At 34.1% G+C, this 24,926-nt stretch overlaps 1 protein-coding gene across 3 annotated transcripts in view; it reads left to right on the forward strand.

Annotated features, from left to right (window-relative positions):
• MON2 (MON2 homolog, regulator of endosome-to-Golgi trafficking) overlaps positions 1-24,926 on the forward strand; it is a 101,927-nt gene that overhangs the window by 20,985 nt on the left and 56,016 nt on the right. For all 3 annotated transcript variants that reach the window (XM_010949021.3, XM_010949038.3, XM_074374649.1), the window contains 9 exons: positions 281-412; positions 2,567-2,696; positions 3,973-4,070; positions 5,176-5,301; positions 9,392-9,586; positions 16,977-17,101; positions 17,468-17,604; positions 18,560-18,713; positions 24,412-24,647. In XM_010949021.3, coding sequence (XP_010947323.1) covers positions 281-412; positions 2,567-2,696; positions 3,973-4,070; positions 5,176-5,301; positions 9,392-9,586; positions 16,977-17,101; positions 17,468-17,604; positions 18,560-18,713; positions 24,412-24,647 — 1,333 coding nt within the window. The remainder of the gene's footprint in view (positions 1-280; positions 413-2,566; positions 2,697-3,972; positions 4,071-5,175; positions 5,302-9,391; positions 9,587-16,976; positions 17,102-17,467; positions 17,605-18,559; positions 18,714-24,411; positions 24,648-24,926) is intronic.

Raw genomic sequence — 24,926 nt, forward strand, 5'->3', positions numbered from 1 at the left:
AAATGAGCTTCGATTTTGGCTAGGTATTTCAGAACTATATGCTGCTATTTGCATATATTCAAATAGTATATTTTAAATTTAAAAAAAATTTTTGAGAAAAAAAGTAATTGGTTGTAATTCTCAAGTTAGTTGAGAGATGTATATTTGGAAACATGGGTTTTTGTTATTGTGATCAAGAAGTTCTTTCCAGGTGAGATAATATTTGTACACCTTTTCATATTTAGGAACCCAAACAGCTATATTTTATTTGTTGAGAATAATTAAAATAATTGTTTTACAGACTGCAGCTGGAAATATAATTAACATGCTTTGGCAGCTAATGGAAAATAGTCTCGAAGAACTTAAGCTACTTCAAACAGTTCTTGTTCTTTTAACAACCAATACAGTGGTTCATGACGAGGCACTCTCTAAGGTAGGAAGCCTGTTTGTCAAAGTTCAAAGTGCTTTGAGATAGTGTTTGAATGACTTGACTGAAAGAGAAAAGCCTGGTGCTTTTGGAACCAAAAGCAACTTTGCTGTAGCTATTGTGATAATGCACATTGCAGTTTAGAAGCCATTGGTGCCTTATTTCCCCCAGATTAGAGTTGAAATCAGGTTGGGGCAATTAAGCAGAGCCCCCTGGGTATAGCTGACAGGCTTAGTTATGAATAGGATATGGAAAAAGAAAAACAGCAGAAGAATAGGAGTAGAGGAAGAGGAAAAGAAAAAAAATGTGTTTTGAAGTATCAGTGCTCTCCACAGTTGCCTTGGGTATTCCCCGTGGTAGCTCTCCCTTTCCCCCCTTTTAAGAATAATTTCACATGTATGTGTTACGTAGCCAGGTAGTTTAAATTTGTCTCTAAAGGAGCTGGAAAAATGACCTTTTGGCATGTATACTGGATAAGGCTGCAAGTTAGCTATTTCTCATTCCTTTCTCATTCCAACCCTCTTTGGAACACTATCAGCTGTTCTATTATTTACCTCATTCTTTAAAAAGTTTTTTTAAATTATGAAATATTTCTAAAGCAAACAGTACAGAGAGTAATATAAAGTCTTTAATTAATGGCTTATTTTTTAGGGAAATTGTTGAACTTCCAATAATAATTCTGTTATAATTTGTAAGCCCTTAAGGATGGATGGCTTGTAAGGTAGAAAAGTATGCTGTCACATTGAGCTATGTAGACTGTCTTTAGAAAGTCTATCTTTTCTAGTTACTCGTTTGATGTTCTTAGGACATGCTGAGATTGTACTTAATTGCAAATAGCTTATTCTTTTAAGCTCATACCTGGTTTATAAAATATTTAATGTATTTTTATGTATACTTTTGTTGATGTAGTTCCTCTTGGTTTCTAGCTGTCAAATTATTGTTCTGCTACATTTATTTAAAATTTCATTAAAAATTATCATTTGACCTACCTGAGTGATAAGAACTGATTATAGTTTTATAAATAAATATAGGATTTATTTTAGTATTTTGGTTAATTTGGAAATGTAATATTGGGAAAGAAAAATGAAATATAAAGAAATAATATAAAATTGAGTAATAGGAAGGGTTCTTCATAACGTGTACCTTCCGGTTATATTGAAATTTTAGAAAGTGATAGTGGTATCAAAGGCTTATTTTCTCTTAACTGTTTAATATAATTAATATGATGAGACATAGAATTTAAAATACCGTTATTATGTTTTTCTCCAAGAATGACTTCTTTTAAAACTATAAAAGTTTTAGAAGAACACAAAGGAGAAAATCTCTGACCTTGAGGTAGGCAGAGATTTCTTAGGGCACAAAATCCATGAACTGCTAAAGAAACCATGGAATAGGGGGAAATATTTACAAAGACCTGACAAAGAACTTTTATCTAGAATTTATTAAAAACACATAATTCATTCATAAGACAACCCATTACAAATGGACAAATGATTTCAACAGACACTTCACAAAATAAGATAGTCAGATGACTAATGAATACATAAAACGTGCCTCAGAATCATTAGTTATCAGGGCAAAGCAAATTAAAACCACAAGGAGATACCATCACACACCCATTAGAATAGTTAAAATTGAAAAAGACTGACCATATCAAGTGTTGTTAAGGATATGGTATAATTTGAACTCACACATACTCCTAGCATGAGTATAAAATTGTAAAGCAACTTTGGAAAACCAATAGTTTTTTTTAAAGTTTAACCTATACTTATGGTGTGATCCATCCGTTTGCTTCTAGGTGTTGATTTACCAAAGGTAATTGAAAATACATGTCCTGACAGAGACTTGCTGTTTGCAGAGCAAGTCATTCTGCAGAAATAAAAACACAACACATTATTATATACATGTTAAAGAACCAAATTATAAAAGGTGTATTCCACGTTACCTTAGCTAATCTTATGACTTTGTGTATTTACTGAGAGTTTGAATTATATCCAGATCCAAGGATTTTTGTAGTATTATTGTATAAAAGGGTGGGACTTCTGGTGTAGGTGATTGATACAGCCAAACATGAATTATTTAATTTTGGATTATGTCAGATAAAGATACTAGCCATGTTCTTCATGGCCTTATTTCACACTGAATGAAAATTTTTTTTAGGCAATTGTTCTTTGTTTTCGACTACACTTTACAAAAGATAATATTACAAATAATACAGCTGCTGCTACAGTGCGACAAGTTGTCACTGTTGTTTTTGAGAGGATGGTTGCTGAAGATGAACGACACAGAGGTAAAGAGATTAAAAGTTGTTTCCTTTTGACAATGGGTGGTTCTAACATCCAGGCTTTCTCTTTTATTGATTTTCATCCTCTCCCCTGTGAACTTAGGCTACCTAACATTTAGAATACTTTAAAATATGTATTTATTTGAACATCATTATTATTGATACTGGCAATTCAAAAAATAAGTCACCCACAATTTTATTACACTAAGAAGTGGGTTCTATTTTCCATGTTTATTTCTAATATGTGCATATTGGCATACTGAAGATAATTTCACATTTTATGTCAAACATTGCATTATAACTATTTTTAGCCAAACATCACATTATGTGACTTTTTCACATTATTCTTTTATTTTTGTTATTTAAATTTTAATGGTTTTATTTTGCGGCTATTCTGTACTTTAATGAGCTCCTTGTGTTTGGTATTTTAGTATTGTTTTGAGTGTCTTCCTACATATGTATTTCCATTTGAATTATTTTTTTAGGGTAAATTCCCAAGAATGAGCTCACTTTTTCTACATGTTTCCTAGAGGAATTGCAGGTGGAATTCTAGCAGATTGAAATATTAAGGAATTAAATTTATGGGATAAAATAGGACTGTTCTCCGGTTTGAATGTCTTACATACGTATTCATAATCTAAATATAATTTCTGGATTGGTAGCTTTATCTGTGTGTCTCTAAAGACTAATACCTCATTTAATACTTTCTAAAAAGGTAGAAAATACTTAGAACCTCTTTCTTTTCAAGTGATCAAGTCAACATTTATTCAAAACAAGCTGTTGTAACTTACAGAGAATGATATCTTATTAGTATTCAGAGAAACTGGAAGATCCATTCTAGTTGACTCTTGGCCAGTCAGTACCTATAACTGAGATAGTAATTGTAGCAGATCAAGAGTTAATTCTCTTGAAGTTGGTGAGATAATAGAAGAATTAACCATATGGTAAACTTTTATATGTTTGATATTTAAAGGCAGATTTCAAAACCATGAAATAAAGGGGCCAAAGAAGGGGTTACTGGGGAGATCAAATGTATGGATAAAGATACAGAGCTTATTAAAATGAATATAAGATGGGGAAGAGTGATTTTTATGGCATTTTTTTTTATAAAAATGGGATGCCCAGTTTTTCTTTTCCATTTTGGAGACACGGTCCTGAACTTATACTTAAGTTTGTACTTCTATAAATAAGTTTTTATTTTAAATGTACCTTTTAAGTAGTATATAAAGTTTAAGTTAAAGGTCGTTACGAACTCCTAAAACTTCTCTTATTCTGACTGCAGATATTATAGAACAACCAGTACTAGTCCAAGGAAATAGTAACAGAAGATCTGTCAGTGCCCTCAAACCTTGTGCTAAAGATGCATACATGCTTTTCCAGGTATTTCAGTTGATAAAAATTTTTATTATAGAACATAGTTTTGTGTGAATTTCTGACGTTGGAATTTTGCCTCTGATCTGGTTTTTTTAAGTGTCACTTTTTAAATTGTCAAATTTTAAAGTGTAAAAAGTAGTTCGGGTTTCTCCCACTGTCTGAAAGCAGAGCATTTCTGTGCAAGCTTTCATAACCCAGAATGGCCTAAAGCGAAGAAGCAGTACCTTAGGACATAATGACCTAACAAATACACATAGTAAATGGAGGGAAGCACAGACGGTCACCCACACGGTTCAGAGCTGTGGCGGCTTCGTGCTGAGATGCCGAGTGTGGTTCCCGGGGAAGAGCCTGGCAGTGCTGCCCCTACTGCCCAGAGTGAGCGCTGCCTCTGTAGCTGGCTCGCTGCAAAACAAATGCTGAACGCTGTTTTCATTTTTGCCTTTTTTTTGTAAAAGTGAAAATCCCCTTCAGATTTCTTTCAGTTAGAGAAAATGGGTGCTAGTGTAGGTCTTTTGTAAAAGCTAAGTGGTCAAGCAAATTTTAGAAAAGCCCATGATACCTGTATTTTAAAAAATTCTAAAACATTAAAAAGCATGTATAGCTAATTAACATAATAAAATGTTATGTTGTACTTTAAGGAAATAAAATGAATTAAACCTTGAACTAGATATATTAGGGATGGCTAATCATATAAAATAAGTACTTTAATAGGAAGATTAAAGTACTGAATCTCTGGTCTACCTAATGTAATTTGATATACAAGTACCTGATTTTTACACTGTTTTGCATAAATAAACCTCTTAAGTAAAGTAAGAGTCACCTGCACTGAAAATATTAATTTTGATTGAAGGGTTATTCTAAGTGGTTTTTCATTAAAAGAATGTTAGATTAACCATTTATCTGTGCACTCTATATATTTTTACTTATATAATCAAGTGTACAATTAGTCAAAATTTGAATTCCCGGTAATTAGTTTCTAAAGAGTAAAACCTATTAGATAAGAAGATACTTTAAAGAAGCTTTATGAACTATGAATTTTGAAAAGCACATTCCATTCCAGCATGTGAAATGTTTTCTTTCTTTTTGTTTATTGTTTGACTTATTTTCCCAGGACCTGTGCCAGTTGGTTAATGCTGATGCCCCTTACTGGCTAGTAGGCATGACAGAAATGACTCGAACGTTTGGCCTCGAATTACTTGAGTCAGTCCTGAATGATTTTCCACAAGTCTTTTTACAAGTAAGCCATTTGTAGTATCTTGCAACAAAATTAATCTTTAATTTTTTTCACAGATATTTTTCAGGAAAGCAGCATGTATTTTTCTCTCACATTAAAAGATGCAAAAAATTATACCTTAATAAGGTATAATTATTACCTTAAACTTATGGTAATTTAGTATTATCTTACATTTTAGTAATGCCCAAGCATCGTGAAATTCTGACATTAGAAGGGATCCCTGGGGTCTTTCTAGTCAAACACTTCCCAGTCAGGGGGTGTATGAAGGAATGGGGTATGCAAACTCTTTCTGTAATATTTAAAAGCCTAAAAAGATTGTTACTGATTTATAATTGGTTATATGTAGCTGTGTGCTTTTACATAATTTTAATGGAAAAAAGTAGTCAGTGCTTAATAAATTTCATGAGTGATACAGAATATTTCAAAACAGAAGGTTAATAGGGAAAAAAGTAAGAAAGAATTCAGACTTTTTATTTTATTTGTAAGAAGCTAAAGTTCAGAAATGGTTCAGTGATTTACATAGGGTTCCTTAGTTACTAGCAGATCTTGAACTAAAATTTAGATCTTCTAACTACTCCTCTAGCTCCTTTCCCTACCATGTGGCCCCCCCTTAGTCATCTAACTTGTCCTTTACTCCTACCTACAAGGTGTGTGAATCAGGTACCACTAAAGTAGAAGATCCTTTAGCTCAGGAGTTGGGATTGAAATTTTATTACATGGTTCATAATTTTTGGTCTGTGTTAGACAGCTGTTAAATGCTTTTGGTGATGATGAGCCATAATAACTGATGATTCCATTTCTTGTATTAATATAGGGTAAGTTTAGCTATAACTTGTCTAGCAGTCTTGTATAAAATGCTAGTCTCAACAGCTGCCACTTTTGACTGCCTGTTCCATGCGACGACTTTGCTTAAGTTCCTTATGTACCTTTAGTCTTCACAGTGCCTGAGAAGTACCAGTTATTCCTGCTTTTACACAGGAGGAAGCTAAGACTTTCAGAGGGTTAAATAATTTGTCTAAGTTTTCATAGTTTGTAAGTGCCCTCATCCGTTAGTCACACTGTCATTCTTGTTGTTCCTAAATGACCCAGGTGGACTCCTGCTTCAGGGCCTTTGTGCGTACTGCTTCGGGGGCCTGGAATGCTTTTCTCCCGTGTGGCTTGTTCTCTTCCTCTTTTTGAGGTCTTTACTCCATGGTCACCTTAATCAGAAAACTTTCCCCAACCACCGTGTGTAAAATGGCCACTTTTCTTCATGCCAGCGCCCTTTCTTACCCCTTGTTATTTTTCTTTATAGCACTTGGTACCTCCTGACATACGTATTTGTGAAGTAGTTTATCTTCTCTCTTTCCCTAGGGGAAACTCTGTGAGGAAGGGACTTAGTTCCCTGTTGTATGGGTGCCCATTTATTTCTAGTGCCTGGCATACGGCTGGTGTTTGACAAATACTTGAATGAATGAACTGGTAAATGATTTTGAATTATAAATCTCTATAGTTTAGATTATATTTACTAATTTTGTCAGGAAAGATGTGAAAAAAATGTTTCCAGATTTATAGTGCCTGCAATAAGTCTATTTTATTCTTCCAGCTACAGTGCTGAGAAGAAAAAAAGAAATATTCTGCGTAAGATCCTAAAATTAACTCCTAAAAGTTTTCTTCAAGAGATAAATTTTTATTTTCATTCATTCATTCATTATTAATTCATCCAACCGAAATTTACCAGTCCCTTACAATGTGCTGGTCTATATATTCAGCGCCAAGGATACAGAATTTAAATAAGACACATAAAATTCCTGCCCTTATGACACTTACCAGTCTAATTGGAAGAAAAAACATTACCTGAATGATAAAATATGATGAGTGCTGTGAGAAAAAAGTGTAAAAAAGTGCTATGGAAATGAGCAACACAGGTACCAAACCTGGTGGAGAACTGGTGACGAATGAAGGCTGTGAAGCTTTTCCCTGAGAGATAAAGAGGAGTTAGTTGGGAGAAATAGGTAGAATAGGGAAAGAATGCTGCAGAGCAGTGACCCTAAGAAAGAATCTGCCTTTTCTTTTAAAAAGAAAATAAGCTGTCTAAGGGCAGGGGCAGAACTGAGCATGACCCTGACTGCCTTCCCCTGGTGCAGTGCCTGGTGCGTCTTCACCAGCCAGCAGCCAGATGGTGAGTAAATGCGAGGACAAAGGCAGCCTTTCACCTTCTTCAAAATAAAGTCAGTGAAATATAGAGCTAATTATACTTTATTAATCAAGGATGACTTCTAGCTTTCTGGTTTGAGCAGTGAGTTACTTGCTGCTAATACTCTGTGGGCAGAACTTTTGCTAGAAAGGATAGTGTATTCTGTTTTTAACTTACTCATTTTGAGGTACCTGAGTGTATACAAAATGGTAGTTGAATTTATGCATCTTGAGCACAGAAGTACGGTTTTGCGCTAAAGTTACAAATCTAAACTTCGCTTTAGTTGCTAACTGAAGATACGGGAGTGAATGAGATCAGCTCTGATGATAGCATGCGGTGAGCAGGATGTGAGGACCTGGTTTTCTGGAGCTCTGAGAAACCTCATCGTTAAATGGTCAAATGGTTAAATGGTACAGCCTGATATAAGACAAAAGCAGGAAAGCTTCAAGATCAGCCAAGTAATCATTTATGTCAGGCGCTTCAAAGAAATTTGATAAGATTGAAAAGGCAGTGTTGGCTTTGGCCACAGAGATCATGTTGAGAACAGTTCCAGTAGACATGCAGTAGTTGGTGGTGGTTGTGGAGGAAAGCCAATTGTAATTAGGTGAGCAGTGAGGGGGGAAACTGAATAGATGAAACTTTTAAGACTTGTCTGTAATATTTATAAATTAGCCAATACCTAAGGTTATTTAGTAAACTATGAAAATGGATTTAACTATGCTTTTCACTTTGTCAGTCAGTGAAACTGCTGTAGATGTGAGAGTAGAATTTCAAATCACATAACTCTTAAAAAATCCCATTTTTTGGTGGGGGGAAGAATTAAAAGTACATAAAATGGATATAAAAAGCTAGAAGTATACATATTTGGAGTCAACAATGACTCACTAATTTATCTCCAGGAGTTGAGATTAGGCAAAGCTTTTATTTTTATCTTTTCACTTATCTGTGTTTTCTTTCTTTTTTCCTCTAGTAAAGCTTATTTTTTTTCTTGAGTGACTGACTTCTTAAAGATACATTTGATGCATTTTGTGATTCTGAACAGATAAACTGCTCTGTGTCTTACTTTTCCTTTTCTGAGAGATTAAAGTATTAGATTGGTTGATTTTTGTGATTGTTCCTTTGTTCTCAGCCTCAATAAAATTGGGATGGTTAAACAACAGAATAATATATATTTGAGGTTAGACATTAAATGTAGACTAGACCTTGTATTGTCAGTAAAATGGGACTACTTTTGGCTAACATAGGCAGGGAATGAACAGGTCAGGAGAGGGTTTCTGCATATTATGCCATGACTGTAAGTAAAACTTAAGAATTCTTTGCAAGATTCCCAGACATTAAAATAATTATGCGTGTTTGTCATTGTGTTTTTATCAGCTCATTGTGTTCTGTTCAAGCAATCTAAGTAGAACAAAATATTAAGTTGGTTAATAAATCTTCTATTCATGAATAGAATTATTATCTTTGCTAAATAAAATGCATGAATTATATAATTTATTATTCTTTATTAATCAAGGTTTTTCTCCTCAGCTGCCTATTTAAATGCTTTATCTATTTGAATTTGTATAATCTGTTTTCTTTCTTCTGTTCTTAATGTTTTTAATTGCTAGTGTCCTACTAAAATTAACATTGTTAGTAATAAATATTTCAATTCCCAAATTATTATATGTTCCTTTTAATTTAGATACTTTTTAAAACTTGAAATATTGATTATCATTTGATTTTACATTCTCAAAGAGCAATACTAATTTCAGAATCGTGTGCAAACTGTAAAATAATAAACTGTATAAACTTATAATAAGGCTACATTATTCATACTGACTATTAAAGAGTATTATTTACCAATGAGACTGTTTTGTAAGCATTTAGTACAAAGTTAATTCTTTTTTTCTTTCTTTTTTTTTCAATCTTTGCAAATAGCATCAGGAATTTAGTTTCCTTCTCAAAGAAAGGGTGTGTCCTCTTGTGATAAAGCTCTTTTCTCCAAATATAAAGTTCAGACAAGGTTCCAGCACTTCATCTTCTCCAGCACCAGTTGAAAAACCGTATTTTCCTATCTGCATGCGTTTGCTGAGAGTGGTATCTGTTCTGATTAAGCAATTTTACAGTCTTTTGGTAAGTGCTAATTTTCATACATGTTTGTGTGTGTAACTGCCTGAAATCTCTTCTTAGAAGATGATTTATTATAGTGTGTTTAGCTTTTTTACTTCAGTTAAGTGGATCTTTTTTTTTTTTTTTTTGAGTATATATAGGTATTCTCCTAGGTAGCCAAAAGATTCATTCCTTCCTTTCTTGAATCTTTCTTATGTTTATATGGTATTTTTCATTTATGGCAAGAAGAATCATGGCCTGTTATAAGATTTGGTGAATTCTAGTATTAGAAATCAATATTTACTTTCAGTCCAATATTGTATCTATTTTGTATAAATTTATGGAAGCAGGATATGTTGTGATACTCCTGATCATAGTTCTATCAATGTAATGGTTTACTCTTAAATATTCAAATAATATTTTTCAGAGAAAATGGTGTGTTACATTTCTTTTTAATTTATGTTAATTTCATTGTATAAATTTTAATATTTATATCCTTCATTTTAATTAACAAAAATAGTTGTTGATCATCTGCTGTGAAAAGTCAATAAGCTAAATGTTAGCGATAACCAGCAGCATTACAAACTATTGGATAGTATAGGTAGTTAAAGTAAATTCTGTGGAGACCTTTTTAAAATAAAGTTTTTTTCCTATATATGTTACACTTGTCATAGATTTTCTTTTCATATTCCAAATTAATTTATGCAAAATGCATTCAGAAATAATCTTTATAAGCACTGTAGTTATTATTTCTGGCTACATAAGATACATCTATAATACACATTGTTGTCTTTAATACTTTGTTTGGAAATACTGTAAGGAATCAAGTCATTTCAGAATATATTGCTATTTAAGGAACGTAAGCAATCGGGGTTTGGTGCCAAAGGTTTGAGTCTTTTGATATACTCATAATTGTTGGCTTGGACTTTTTTGTTGTAACTTTTTGAAAATTACAAACCATGTTCCCCACAACATGCAGAGTATTTGATATAATTTCCAATAGTTATATTTAATTGAAAAATCAAGACTTTGTTGTCTAATTATATACAATTAAAATGGAGGGAAATTCTTTGAGTCTTTACATGGGTGAAATTTTAGAAATTTTGAAAGGTCAGCTTGCATTTGCCGAAAGTAAATGAAAAGTAGGTTAGTTTCTCCAAAGGTGGAAAGCTTATACCTGTCGGCTGTTATATTTCCTGTATTGTATTTGTTTATAGTCTGTTTGTGGAGAAGCTTTTAAAAAATGTAAACCAGAGTGACAAAATGGTGGGATAGGAAGCTCCAGGCACTCTGTGCCCCGTGGAGACACCAGCTTATTGATGTACAGACCAGATTGCTTTTGTAAGAACTTTAGAAACCAGTTTAGAAATTACAGCACCCAGGCAAGTACAAGGCCAAGTAAAGTTTCATTAGAGTGGGTAGGAAAGCTGTTGCAGTTACCGGATATACCTCATCCCACTCCTGGCGCAGCACAGCATGGTATGGTCAAGAGAAAACTCCCAATCTAGGGCTTCTCCTTCATGTGGGAAAGAAAGATGAAATGTGCAACCAGCGCTCTCACTTCTGGGGGTACTGCTCAAGGGACTGATTTTTGTCTTATCCAACTCTTGGACACTGACAAGAAGGGCAGCAACACACCTGGATGCCTGAGGACCAGCTGAGAACAAAGGCAAGCCCTGTGGCTTGCTGCAGCACCAGGGAGGTTATAGTAACACAGGCAGACACCAGGGGAAGCACGGATACCTTGGCTGGTACAGCACCACAGGCTGCAGTACTCCAGACAGACACAAGAGGGAGCTCCAGAGTAGAAACAAGCACACGCAAGCCCAGGGAAGACACGTTGACAGAAAAAACTATATCCAAGAATACTACATACAGCAAAACTTTCCTTCAAAAATGAAGGAGAGGTGAAGACTTCCCAAAATGAATAAAAACTGAGTTTATTACCTGTGACGAAGCCAAATATGTATCACTTCACTCCTTATTCCCTAAGTATTATCCGAGTTGTCTTAGGAGGGCTTATGTCTTGTCCCTCTCTAAATGCAGGTTTAAATAATTAAATTAACATAAGGTTGTAGGAAGAGAAGACATCACTCCTTTTCCTTTTCCTAGCCACTAGTCAGTAATGGAGAGTCAAGTCTCTCTTCTGTTCTCCACCATAATGCAGCATGCTTGTTGCATCCTCAGCATAATCAATGCAGAATTCACATTTTGTTTCTGTCCCTGAATCAAGAATTACCAACTTAACTATCTTTTATGTTTATAAAACTTGGTGCTGAATTGTTTCCCTTCAGAATTTATATGTTGAAGCCGTAACCTCCTCTTTGATGGTATTTGGAGACGGGATCTTTAGGAGATAATTAGGTTAGATGAGGTCATGAAGATAGGGCCGCCAGGATAGAGTTAGTGACCATATATGAAGAGACACTAGAGAGCGTGCTTGCTCTCTCTCTGCCGTGTGAGGACACAGTGGTAAGGCAGCCAGAAAGAGAGCTCTCTCCAGAGCCCGACCATGCTGGCACCCTGATGTCAGGTTTGCAGCCTCCAGAACTGTGAGAAATAAATTTTTGTTGTCTAAGCCACCCAGTCTACGGTATTATGTTATGGCAGCCCAAGATGACTAAGCACTTGGTTTCTGTCCATCAGTTCTGGTATCTAGCAGTTCATCCAGTGACTTTTTCAGGGATCAGATACCTTATTCCTTAGTAATTTCCATTTTGGGTGAAATTGCTGTCATTGTGTACATAGATCCTGGATACTACACAGTGCTTTACATTTATTAATTCATGTAGACTTTACTACAACCCTATAAAGCAGGCACTCATTTTTATTTTACAACTGACAAAATGAGGCTCAGGATATTTATATAATTTACCTGGGATCATATGGTGTATAAGCTGCAGAGCTGGGATGTTAAGTACTTCTGTTAGACCCCCACACGCACGCTCTTAACCCCACTGCATTTTATGCTTTACTGTTTTCTTAATTCTCATTTCTTCCCCTCTCCAAGGCTGCCAGTGCCAAGTTTCTTGTACTGCTCCTATCCCATTCTCCCTATTTTGACCTTAGTCTCCTCGATTTAGGGGGCAGAATGAGGAGAGAGAACAGCACAGCCAGCGGCAGAAAAGATTGAATGTTAGTGCCTAAAAGAAGAAAAAGACCTACTCTGTACTTCACTCATCGTTTGGGAGTGATGACCAACTGGTAAAACTGCCCTTCACAACAAGGCAGCTCTAGGGCGGTGTTACGAGGATGAATTCTTCAGATGTATATAAGATATTAATTCCTCAGCATTATAATTTGTTAGATTGAAACTTAATTCATTAGTATGGGAAAGTCCAGGTAGTCTAGTTTCTCCAAGGGCAAAAGTTGAAAAAGTGTGGTAGTTGTGGGGTGAGATATGTGAGTGACGTGGAATGCTTCTCTCTTATTTTTCTTGAGTTTTCTTTATTTAAACCTGAAAATGATATGTCTCTTAAAGGACATACCAGAGTAGTAATTCTTATACTTTTCAATTGTAGGGCCTCTCAGTAAAAATACTGAGGAGCTTTTGTTTATGTGGATTATTTCTGTCATTATTTACTGTATTAAAAATTAAGTCTGAGATGATACTAAAACCCATTACATGTTAACATAAAAATTTGTTTTTGTGAAGAATCCGTATATTTTCCAAAGAACAAAAAAGTTTTGTTTTGTGTTTTTTGCAAACCTCTTTAGTGCCTGGCTTAATAGAAGATGGCTGGATTCTCATACTTTATTTTTGTTTCATTATTTTGTGATATGTTGTTTCAGTCAAAGCATCTGTCCTCACAGTGATATGTAGTTGGAAAAGGCAGAATTATTTCAGTGGCCTTTTCAGTTAATAGTGGATATTCTTTGATATTACACCAAACTGAACCAGTGACACTTTAAAAGTGTAGAATCTGAGACCATATTAATGACATTTTTATACTCTGTTACCTTAAAATTCATTGGTTCATCTTGTGCTTTGTTTTTTTTCACCCATGCATGATTTTGTAGTATTACTTATTTTAGTTGTGCGGATACTTCAAATGTTAACACTTCATACAGTACCAAAGATCACATATGTTAATATCAGCAACCATTTATCAGAAAAATCTTCTGTTATTAAGATGCTATCAAGGTCACAGAAGCAGATACAAATTTTCCAAAATTTCTAATTTTTGTCTGAAAGCTTCAGTCTTACCATTGGTAATAAATACTGTCAGTTGTTTCCCCTAAAGTGACAGGCTTACTTTGTTAATTTTTGATAAAATGTCTGTAATATGCACAAGTGTAAACAGTCATGGTTTGCCATTCACTCTTTCAGTTAAAATTATTTCCATAGGGGAAAAAAGTGACTAGGTCAGTTCTCAATGGTGCTTTTCCTCCAAACAACCATTGTACTTTGATACACAGCAAAAGTACTTCACGTGTACTTCCCATTTTGTCGCACAGAAAATTAAAAAGACATGCATGTATGGGTCACATTTAATAAATTCAGTGATTTGTGTTTTATTTTTTATTTGTTATTTTAGTTTTGCTCATTGTGATTGTGGTCCTTAAGTGAAGCAAACCTTGTGTGTGTGTGTGTGTGTATGATGGTGAAGAATACAATGACACTAGAACAGTTTGGTGCTGCTGCCTTGATTCTTGCTAAAGCACCATCTGTTTTACCCACCATTGTTTTGAATCATCAGTACAAATGTCAATGTGTTAAAAATGGCAAGTAGTATCTTAGCATTATTATAGAAGTAATTATGATGTTACAGATGCCCTGAAACGGTCGCAGGGACCCCCAGAGGTCCATAGACCCCACTTCTGGGACCATTGCACTGGAGAATCAGTGTTCTCCGCCAGTATTCACCAGCTTATCTCATATTCTATCAAGTAACTCAGAGGGGAAGATAACTAATCTTCTGTTAATATATCTAGAGTAACTAGAGGAAATAGAATGCCCAGTCATTCAGGTACAGAGATAATACAGCTAGCACACAATGTTCTTCCCACTTTCTATCATCTGAGCTGGATGCTTTTCTGTCCTCTAAAACACTTAGGCTCCATACCCAGAGATCTCTTTTAGGAAGTTATCTGTAAGAAATTCATTAAAGATATCTACTAATTTTCTAAACTTGGTTATAAATGGCTAACATATCTCCGTTCTACCTTTGACTTACTACTGTTAAAGAAATGAATGGACTAAATGGCTTGTGCAGTTTAATTTTCCACTTCTTTACAAATATTTCTCTAACAGAGGATCTTAATACTAACAAATCTATCATCTATAAGGTTGTTAACTCTAACTGTCCCCTGAGAAATAAACTCCTGCATTTAAGAATTCTACCAGACTTTCATCATTGTTTTCTAAGCCAATCATACGTGTATGATTTCTTATCAGGTATCTGTGTGATACTTCAATGAGAATTTCCGACAGGATGACTTTGATTCATCTTAAGCATTAGTTGTCTCCTGACTATTATCTGGTACCAAAGGACTAGAGGAATTCCAGCACATTCATCACTGTTCATGCTAGTATAATGGAGTTCATGAATTATCTTTGTGCCATGAGAATTGGACTTAGGCCATAGATACCTGTGTCATGTGAGTGCAACCCCTTGGGGGAAAGGCTTTACTTAGATTCGTAATAGGCATCTTCCATTGATATCCTTGAGAACAATTCATTGTCCTCAGCCACTACTTCTCTGATCAGACTTTCACACTTGGCAAGCAGGGAGGAAGCGTGAGCAAAGCTCCAGACCTCAGGAGAAAGGCTCTTTTACCCAAATCACAAGACTTCAGTGGGTACAGTATAAACTGAGTGATTGTTTGATTTGTACTGTAGTCACTTTTTCATAGGAGGAGAAATGAGAGGAAACTCTCCAAGGCAGGTTTTATAACATTAATCTTTCCTTTGGCTGTGATATGCTTGATGTTTCTGAGCGACTTTATTTCCTGGCCTCAAAACCTAACCGGTGAACCTTCTTCAATTCTATGATTAGGTTTAAATTCCACTTTCCCTCTAAAACAGATCGTACACGTTTTGAAGGACCTACTCCTGTTAAAACTTCAGTAGATACAACTATTGCTCAGTGAGTCACTGGCATGATTCTTTCTCAGTTCTTTACTAAAAAGGAGTCATTTTATTTAGAAAAAACAGTAGGCACTCTGTACTTATGTGTCACTATGTCATGTTTAGGGGGTGTTTTTATTCTTACATTTTTCTCATTTGATTTCTCAGGAAGTTGCAGATACTTTTATCCTTTATTTATAAGAAAGTTACCTTGCTTGTCATCTGCAAAGTTGGTGAATAAACAGGCTGAGTCGTGTTTTCTGATCTAGTGCTTTTTGACCATTGTCAAGTTTAGGACAGTGACAAACCTCTGCATTATGACTTCCCCAGTCATAGCAGTCTAAGGATAAATTGCTTTTGGTTCTCCCTCCTACTCTATCTTCATGATTATGTCCTATTTTTAAATACCTTTTAAAGGCATTAGAACATACCAACTGCTAAAACTTTGGGCTAAACTCCTGAGAGCTCCTTTATTCTCGAAATTCCTTGCCCCACATTATGGTCACTCTTTTGGGGCACCCCCAGCTAAAACGTCTAATAACTTGCTGTGCCTGATAAGGAAGTAAGATTCATTTTGGCCTAGTGATCACAATGTCAGGTTAATTCTTATCTTTCAGAAGTCCTGCTGTGTCCTCAACTAATATGTGACAGAAACAATTCATTAACCTTTGAATTAACTGGTTACTTTTTGTTCATTCAGTCATCAGACATTTAATAAATAATGTTGAGAATGTGCTTTAAATATTCTTTATTTACAAAGTGCTTGCAGAGGAGATGGTTTATATTAATAACAAAGGTAATAACTAATACTTAATAAAGCAAAACTATGCACCAAGCCTTGTTCTTAGTACTTTGTGTGTCCTACACCTGTCAACTACTATAGGTTCCTCCTTGTTTTCCTACTAGAAAATAAATTCCAAACATTCTTTGGCTTATTGCCTCTTTGCTTCTTAAGCAACGCAAGAACATATGGAAAAAGCTTTGTGGTATTACTGAAGGGTAGAGCATACATGATACATGCCGCCTTCCAGGAATGAGGGTGGCATGATGGTGCATTGTGCTTTCTCAAGGATAAGGATGAAACATTAACCATGTTGGAAGATCACTGGTGTGAGTTTTCGATGATGTATTTAGAGAGACGCTGATTATTTTTACTGTTAGCTTTTCCATACGTAAGTACTTTTCCCTTCTTCTTTTCTTTTTCTCTGCTCCTCATTACAAATGATCATTTATTTAAAATTGAAAGATTTTGTTGGTTTGTCTATAGCACTAAGTTAAAAACAAGAATGTAATTTATAGTTCTTAGATTTAAAGAAATATTATTACAAATCTTGTATTTTTTAGGTAACTGAATGTGAAATATTTCTGTCACTTCTGGTGAAATTTCTGGATGCAGATAAACCGCAGTGGCTACGAGCTGTTGCAGTGGAATCGATACACAGACTCTGTGTGCAGCCTCAGCTATTGAGGTAGAACCTTCGCAATATTTTGTTAAATGGATAGGATAATATTTATGCTGGTAGGAAGGGTTCTAAACAAAGAAAATTGTGTGTTGTATGTAGATGGAGGGGTGTAGGTGTGGGCAAAAAGTGTGGTTAGTGATTGCCCTCAATTGAATTTACTGAGTTAAAATGGGCAAGATAATTTTTTTCTAAGAACATTGACCTCAGATTGAACCTTTGTCCAGAGTTAGTAAAATCACTTAGGTGTGATGAAGAAGTTTTTAAAATATTGCATTGAGACTGATTTATCAACATCACTTGCTATTTAAAAATGTTTGAAAATTTTAATATGTTCAAATATTTTCTCCAGAAACATTTAAAATTATTTTACAGGTCATTTTGTCAGTCGTATGATATGAAACAGCATTCTACCAAGGTTTTTCGTGATATTGTGAATGCACTGGGATCTTTTATCCAGTCCTTGTTTCTTGTCCCTCCTACTGGAAATCCTGCTACAGTAAACCAAGCTGGTAAAGGCTTATCGTATTTTGGTTTTTATATTCTGCTATAATTTACAATATTCGCTACTCTGAGATGATATTTGATAGAAATCCCATGGCCAGAGAAATTGGGGTTACCTAAATGTATGCATTTATAATATTTTATTGTATTTCTTTATAATATTTTGTATTTTATATGTAAATGTAAAGACTTACACTTAAAGAATAATTTCATCCCACTGAGGCAACTGTGCATATTTCTTTCCAGAGTGTATTTTCTGTTCTTACATACTTTCAGTTCCTCTAATTACATAAGAACAAAAGTTTAGATGCTAATCTTCATTTTAGAGTCAATCTTCTTTGGTACTTCTCTTTAAAGACTGTGGTTACTACCTTAGGAGGACTATTTGTCATTCTTTTAAAAAAACGAATAAATGTGATTTAAGTTTGAAACTCAATACATAGCTTCTTGTTCCCTTTAACTTCTCTTCTACTTTTTCCTCTGTGATTAGTGGTCTTTTTTATCCTTTATTCCCACCTCTGATAAAAAGTGATTTAACCAAAGGTATTTTATAAAGTTTGTCAGTATTTTTCTTTATTAGTATGTTTTATATAGAGAAGGAAATGGTGTTTTGGGGAAACAGGGAGACTCTATAGTAGCTGAAATAGGACCGATAAATTTCATTTATTTGTGCAATATCCAGTCCTATAGCGTAATTTTTGAAAAATTGATCAGGGGAAGGGTGTAGCTCAGTGGCAGAGTGCGTGCTTAGCATGCACAACGTCCTGGGTTCAACCCTCAGTACCTCCACTAAAAAATAAAATAAAATAAAAAATTAATTTAAAAATATTTAAAGAAACCTAATTACCTCCCCCAAAACAAAAACAAAAAAAATTTTTTTTTAATTAGCCAAGTGTTTGAATATTATGGATTTGTAATAAAGGAGTAAATTGGTATCTTTGCTCTCTTTGCCGTATCTAACAGGAAACAGTAATCCGGGTGGCCCTGTTTCAGCACCGGCTAACTCAGGAATGCTGGGGATTGGTGGAGGTGTTACTTTGCTACCAGCATTCGAATATAGAGGAACTTGGATACCTATCCTGACTGTGACAGTGCAAGGCAGTGCTAAAGCAACCTAGTGAGTAGTAGTCGCATTGCTTTGTAAGGAATGGTGTTGTTGGAGACTATGCTTTATCCTGAAGTGTTTTTCTCTGCATTGTATTTTAAATTTTAGACCTACTATTTCTAACATGTTTAAGAACTAATTTTATTTTGTCGTATTTTGAGAATTTTATCTAGGACTGGATTTTGTTTGGGTTTTTTTTGTACTATTTGAAGACTATTAACGGCATCATAAAACAGAACGTGTTTTCTTTACCTAAGGACCTATTCAGCTATACTATACAGATTTTTGATTTACGTATATGGCTTGATTTCAGGCCTTTGGACTTAGGTCTTTTGATACTGAGTTACCGTCAGCAAATTAGTTTACTTATTTAAAAATCTCAGTTTCCTCAACTGTAAAATGGGAGTAGTGATATATCTATCTTTCAGGATTCTGTATGTGAAAACAGTTATGTGTTTAGCTAATCACCTTGTTAGGATTTAATACATGGAACTTTTAGTTTACTTAATTAAAAGCATTTAATGGGTTCCACATGTGTTATTTAAAATTTTTTTGTCATTGACCATTTCAGTTTAACAAATACATATGTAGCAGTGTATTGCTGATTTTTCTTCAGTATGTCTTAGTGAAATATAGTGCTTACAGAGATCAAGCAGCCAATACTACATAGGTTTAACATTGCCACAGTAACTGAGGCAGTTAATTCATATATTTTAAGTAATTGATATGCATCATCACAACACTGTTCAGTGACAGTGAATCAAGACTTAAAGTGTGAAGCAGAATCTCTGACTAGTTTAAAACATGAATTTGTATGTTATGTCAGTCTGTGTTGTATCATCACTATGATATTTTACTGTGCAGCTTTATTTTGCCTAATATTGTAAAAAAGAGTCATAGAGGACTGAAATATTGTTATTCTTAGTCATCTGAAAGATATTAAAGTTACTAATGTCTCATGAAGGCTTTGCCTTGCTCCAGAGACTAATGACTCGAGTACACTGAGTATCAAGTTGTAAAAGAATCCGATTTCTAGTACTGAAGGAAACAGTAATAGTTATCTTTTTCATCTCCCCACCTCATTTTTTAAATTGAAACAATCCCAGCACAAAGCAAAATTGCTGCGCTTGTGGAGCTTACATTTTGGTGAGTGAGACAGTCAATAAATACACAAACCAACACGTAGTATCACCTTGAGTAATGGTTAATTTGAAGGAAAAAGCAGAATTCTAAGAGGATGGAGACTGACCAAGGTGAAGATAGGAACAGAAAGGATATATCTGAGGAAATAAGATTAAGCAAAGATATAATTCAAGGGAAAGAGTGAGGATGTGTGATTGAAGAAGAAAAATAAAAACATCGTTAATTATCAGAGAAATGCAAATCAAAACTACAATGAGGTATCACCTCACACCAATCAGAATGACCATCATTAGAAGTCCACAAATGATAAACGCTAGAGAGGCTGTGGAGAAAAGGGAACCCTCCTACACTGTTGGTGGGAATGTACTTTGGTGCAGACACTATGGAAAACAGAAGGGAGATTCCTTAAAATTTTTAAGAAAATTAAACTAAAAATAGATTTACCATATGATCCAGCAGTCCCACTCCTAGATGTGTATCAGGAGAAAACTCCAGTTTGAAAATATACTCGCACCAGTGCTCATGGCAGCATTATTTACAATAGCCAAGACATGGAAGCAACCTAAATGTCCACTGACAGATGACTGGATAAAGAAGATATGGTGTATATGTACATTGGAATACTACTCAGCCATAAAAAAGAATGAAATAATGCCATTTGCAGCAATATGAATGGACCTGGATATTACCATACTAGGTGAAGTAAGTCAGACAGAGAAAGACAAATATCATATGTTATCACTTATATGTTGGAATCTAAAAAAAAATGACACAAATAAACTGATTTACAAAACAGAAACAGACTCACATAGAAAAATTTATGGAGGAAGGTATAGCTCAAGTGGTAGAGTACATAACATACACAAAGCTGGGTGCAATCCCCAGTACTTCCTCTAAAAATAAATAAGTAAACCTAATTACCTTCCCACTAAAATAAATAAATGAAGTGCAACACATGCAACACATTTGAAAAAAAATTTTTTTTAAAGAAAACAAATTTCTGGTTACCAAGGGGGAAAGGGATAAATTGGGATTTTGAGATAAGCAGATACTACTATATATAGGATAGGTAAACAACAAGGTCCTACTGTATAGCACAGGGAAGTATATTCAATGACTTGTAATAACTTATAATGAAAAAGAATATGAAAAAGAATGTAAATATATGTATGACTGAATCACTAAGCTGTATACCAGAAGCTAACACAGCATTGTAAATTGACTATACTTCAATTAAAAAACAACAGGAGAGTGAATATTTGGCCAAGTTGTACAGTTGCTTTTTTATTAATAAAAGTCTAGAATGAATTGTTTATTGATTATTTTACTTGCCATCAATTAAGAGATTTGGATTTTAACTAGTTCTATTAAATACTATGATTTTGAGTAGGACACTTCATTTTACTTGATCTTAATTTTCTTGAAAACAAGGTTAGGGCTAAATCTCTATAGGAGTATATAAATAATTTCTTTAGTGCTATACATACTGAGGTTACGCATTTCTGAAATCATTAATAGCCAGAAATGTGGGGGATTCTTTGGTATATGGGTTAGTATGTTCACATTGAGACTTCCCTGTTGACTTGGCGTCTTTTATTCATTCATTATAAGGTTTAGTATAAAATGATTTTCACTGTTTTCTTTGAAGGTATACTTATAAACCTTAATTATACAGTCACTTGTTTTATTGACATCTTAAGTGTGTAATAATTTGGAAACTTAAGTGATGTACAGACAAAGGTAGTTTTGACATAAGTATTAATGACATTACATTCTTTCAGATTTATTGCACTATGACTCCCTTCAGAGTTGGATTTGTGGAAGTTTTTGCAGCTTGACCTTAATTTTAAAATATTTAAATAAATGGGTTACATGTTACCTAAAAGTGGTTGTGTAGTAATTATAATAAAATAGCTCTGAAACAGGTAAGAAAGTGTGGGCTTTGCTTAGTTTGTGTTATAAATAAAAATAAGAATAAGTTACCTTTTTCTCTTAATTTTTCTAGTCCTTACAGTCTATACCATAGAATTTGGAAATTAGAGTTTCTGATAATTAGGATTATTTTATCTGTTTTAGAAGCATTTTCCCAATAAATCATATATTCTTTGAGAACAGAGATTTGTATAACGAGATGCTTAGCACTGATTGGTTTAGTATGTGCTTCTATAAGATTATTGGCTTGGCAAAGCTTAATGCCATAAACATTACTTTCCCCATTTGAGCTTAAATTTCTGGATCAAAATATAAATAAATATATTTTTATTGATTACCTAAATTTTAAAATGCTCAGAGTTGGCACACAGGGGTTAAATCGATAGACTTTAGAGTCAAACTTGGGTTAAAAACTGCTAACTAATAACTGTGTCACCTTAGTCCTCAGTTTCATCATCTTTATCTGTTAGGGTTTTTGTAAGGAGTTAGGGTTTTTGTAAGGAGTTACATGAGATACATAAAAAAAGCGTTAGAGTCCCAGGTTGAGGATAATTGCTCAATAAATGATAGGTGTATGTTGGTGTTTATGTTGTTTATTCTGAATTTTTCATCTTTGTAAATTTCCTATCTTACCTGATTATGATTTGGGGACTTTCCAAATTTGAGGTTGGAAATTACTTCTATTAGCTTTTCTTACTGTGATCTTTAGAGATTTCAATTTTATTTTTGAGATATAAGTAACATAGCATAAACTTTGCCTTTTTACAGTGTACGGTTCATGGTTTTATTGTATTCAAAAGCTATGCAACCATAAGCACCATCTAATTTCAGAATTTTTTCATCACTCCAGAAAGAAACCCCATATTTGTTAGCCAGTCTCCCTTTCCCTACCCTCTAGCAACCACTAATCTACTTTCTGTCTCTATTGATTTGCCTATTCTGGATATTTCCTATGAATGGAGTCATACAATAAATACTGTTTTATGTCAGGCTTCTTTTCCTCAGCATAATATTTTGAAAGTTCATCCATGTTACAGGTTGCATCAGTACTTTATTTCTTTTTGTGGCTGAATGATACTACACCATATGGCTATACCACATTTTGTTTATCTCATCAGTTGATGGACATTTGGGTTGTTTCATTTTTTGGCTATGAATAATGTTGCTACGAGCACGTGCCTACAAGTTTCTGCATAGATGTATGTTTTCATTTCTCTTGGATATACACCTATGAGTGGAATTGTTGGATCATTTAGCTAGTTACTCTACCTTTAACTTTTTAATGAACTGCCAAACTATTTTCCCAGGTGACCATTTTATATTTTCACTAACAATGTATGACAGTTTAAATTTCTCCACATCCTCAGCAATACTTGCTATTGTCTTTTGATTATATCCACCCTAGCGAGTAAGTGGTTTCTCACTGTGTTTCAGATTTGCATTTCTCTAATGACTGATGACATTAATCATCTTATTCAGGTACTTATTGGCCATCTGTATATCATCTTGGGAGAAATGTATGTTAAGATCCTTTGCTCATTTTTAATTGGGTTGTCTTTTTATTATTGACTTGTTGGAGTTCTTAAATATTCAGGATCTAGTATATATCAGATATATGATTTGTAAACATTTTCTTGCATTCTGTGGATTGTCTTTTCGTTTTCTTGATAGTGTCCTTTTGAAGCACAATAGTTTTTAATTTTGATGAATTCAATTTATCTATTTTTTATTTTGTTGCTTGTACTTTTGATACCATATCTAACAAACCATTTTGTAATTTGAGGTCAACTTTTCCTGTTTTCTTCTAAGAGTTTTTAGTTTTAGCTCTTACATTTATCCCTTGATTCATTTTGAGTTAATTTTTGTATATGGTGTGAGGTAAGGCTCCAACATCACTCTTTTGCATGTGAATATCCAGTTGTTCCAGCACCATTAGTTCTTTCTCCCATTGAATTGTTCTTTTTTCATTGAATTATCTTGACAGAATTCAATTTTAAGGAATTTAAAACCATAATTCCCTGTTTTCCATGATTTAAACAAAAGATTTGTCATCTTTCCTTTTGAAAGCTATGTCCTAACTGTGGAGTATAACTTGCTCTAAAATTTGGATGTGACACACTGATGCTCTAAATATTATCTTACCCTATTGGCAGATTGTACCAGAGATGATAGGATAATAGATGAGCTGGATATCTCACAGTAATACTTTTCCCCAGTGTGAAAGCATCTTTTCTTCTTTATAGACTTGATTTGATTTTATAGCACTTTATTTTAAAAACACCTAAGTTGGAATTTGAGATGATTTATAATCTGTTTATATTTTTCAATTTTATTTATGTCTTTGTTTTTCTAATATCAACAATTAGTGAAAATAATGGCACAACTTGGGGGAGAGACAAAGACTAAATTATTAAAATAATTAGTTACAGCACTGGTCAGGCCTTAATATTTCTAATCAGTTTCTTAGAATACCATGAAGAGATCCATCTGCCAAAGGAAACAAACTCAGTAGTGGCCATTTACTTTTGCTATTCTGTTAATCTTAATTTCTATAATCTCAAATTATGGAAATAGTTATATGTATTTTCACCATCGTGACTTCTCATTAAGCATCTGTTTTTTTCCGTAATTTCAGCCTAGAGATGTTGGACAAAGTTGAGCCCCCGACTATACCAGAAGGCTATGCTATGTCTGTGGCATTCCATTGTTTGCTAGACCTTGTACGTGGGATCACTAGTATGATTGAAGGAGAGTTAGGAGAGGTTGAAATAGAATGTCAGACTACAACCACTGAAGCGGTTTCTTCACGAACACAGTCATCCGAACAACAAGAATTACAGTCAACATCAGACCAAATGGATAATGAAATAGGTATATTATTATGATTCTGTATTTTTATTTCTATTTTAAAATAATTTGAAATTTACAGAGAAGTTACAAAAATAATAGAATTGCCATATATCCTTCACCCTGATGTTCCTGTTGTTAACACTACCATGTTTGTATTACCATTCTATTTATATACGTGTCACTATACTTTTTTCTGAACTATTTCAGAATAAGTCGCAGACATGATGCCCCATTACCCCTTAATACTTTAATGTGTATTTTCTCAAGATAAGAACTGTTTCCTACATAACTACAGTGCAA

This window comes from Camelus bactrianus, chromosome 12 (genome assembly GCF_048773025.1).
Source record: "Camelus bactrianus isolate YW-2024 breed Bactrian camel chromosome 12, ASM4877302v1, whole genome shotgun sequence".
NCBI lineage: Eukaryota > Metazoa > Chordata > Mammalia > Artiodactyla > Camelidae > Camelus > Camelus bactrianus.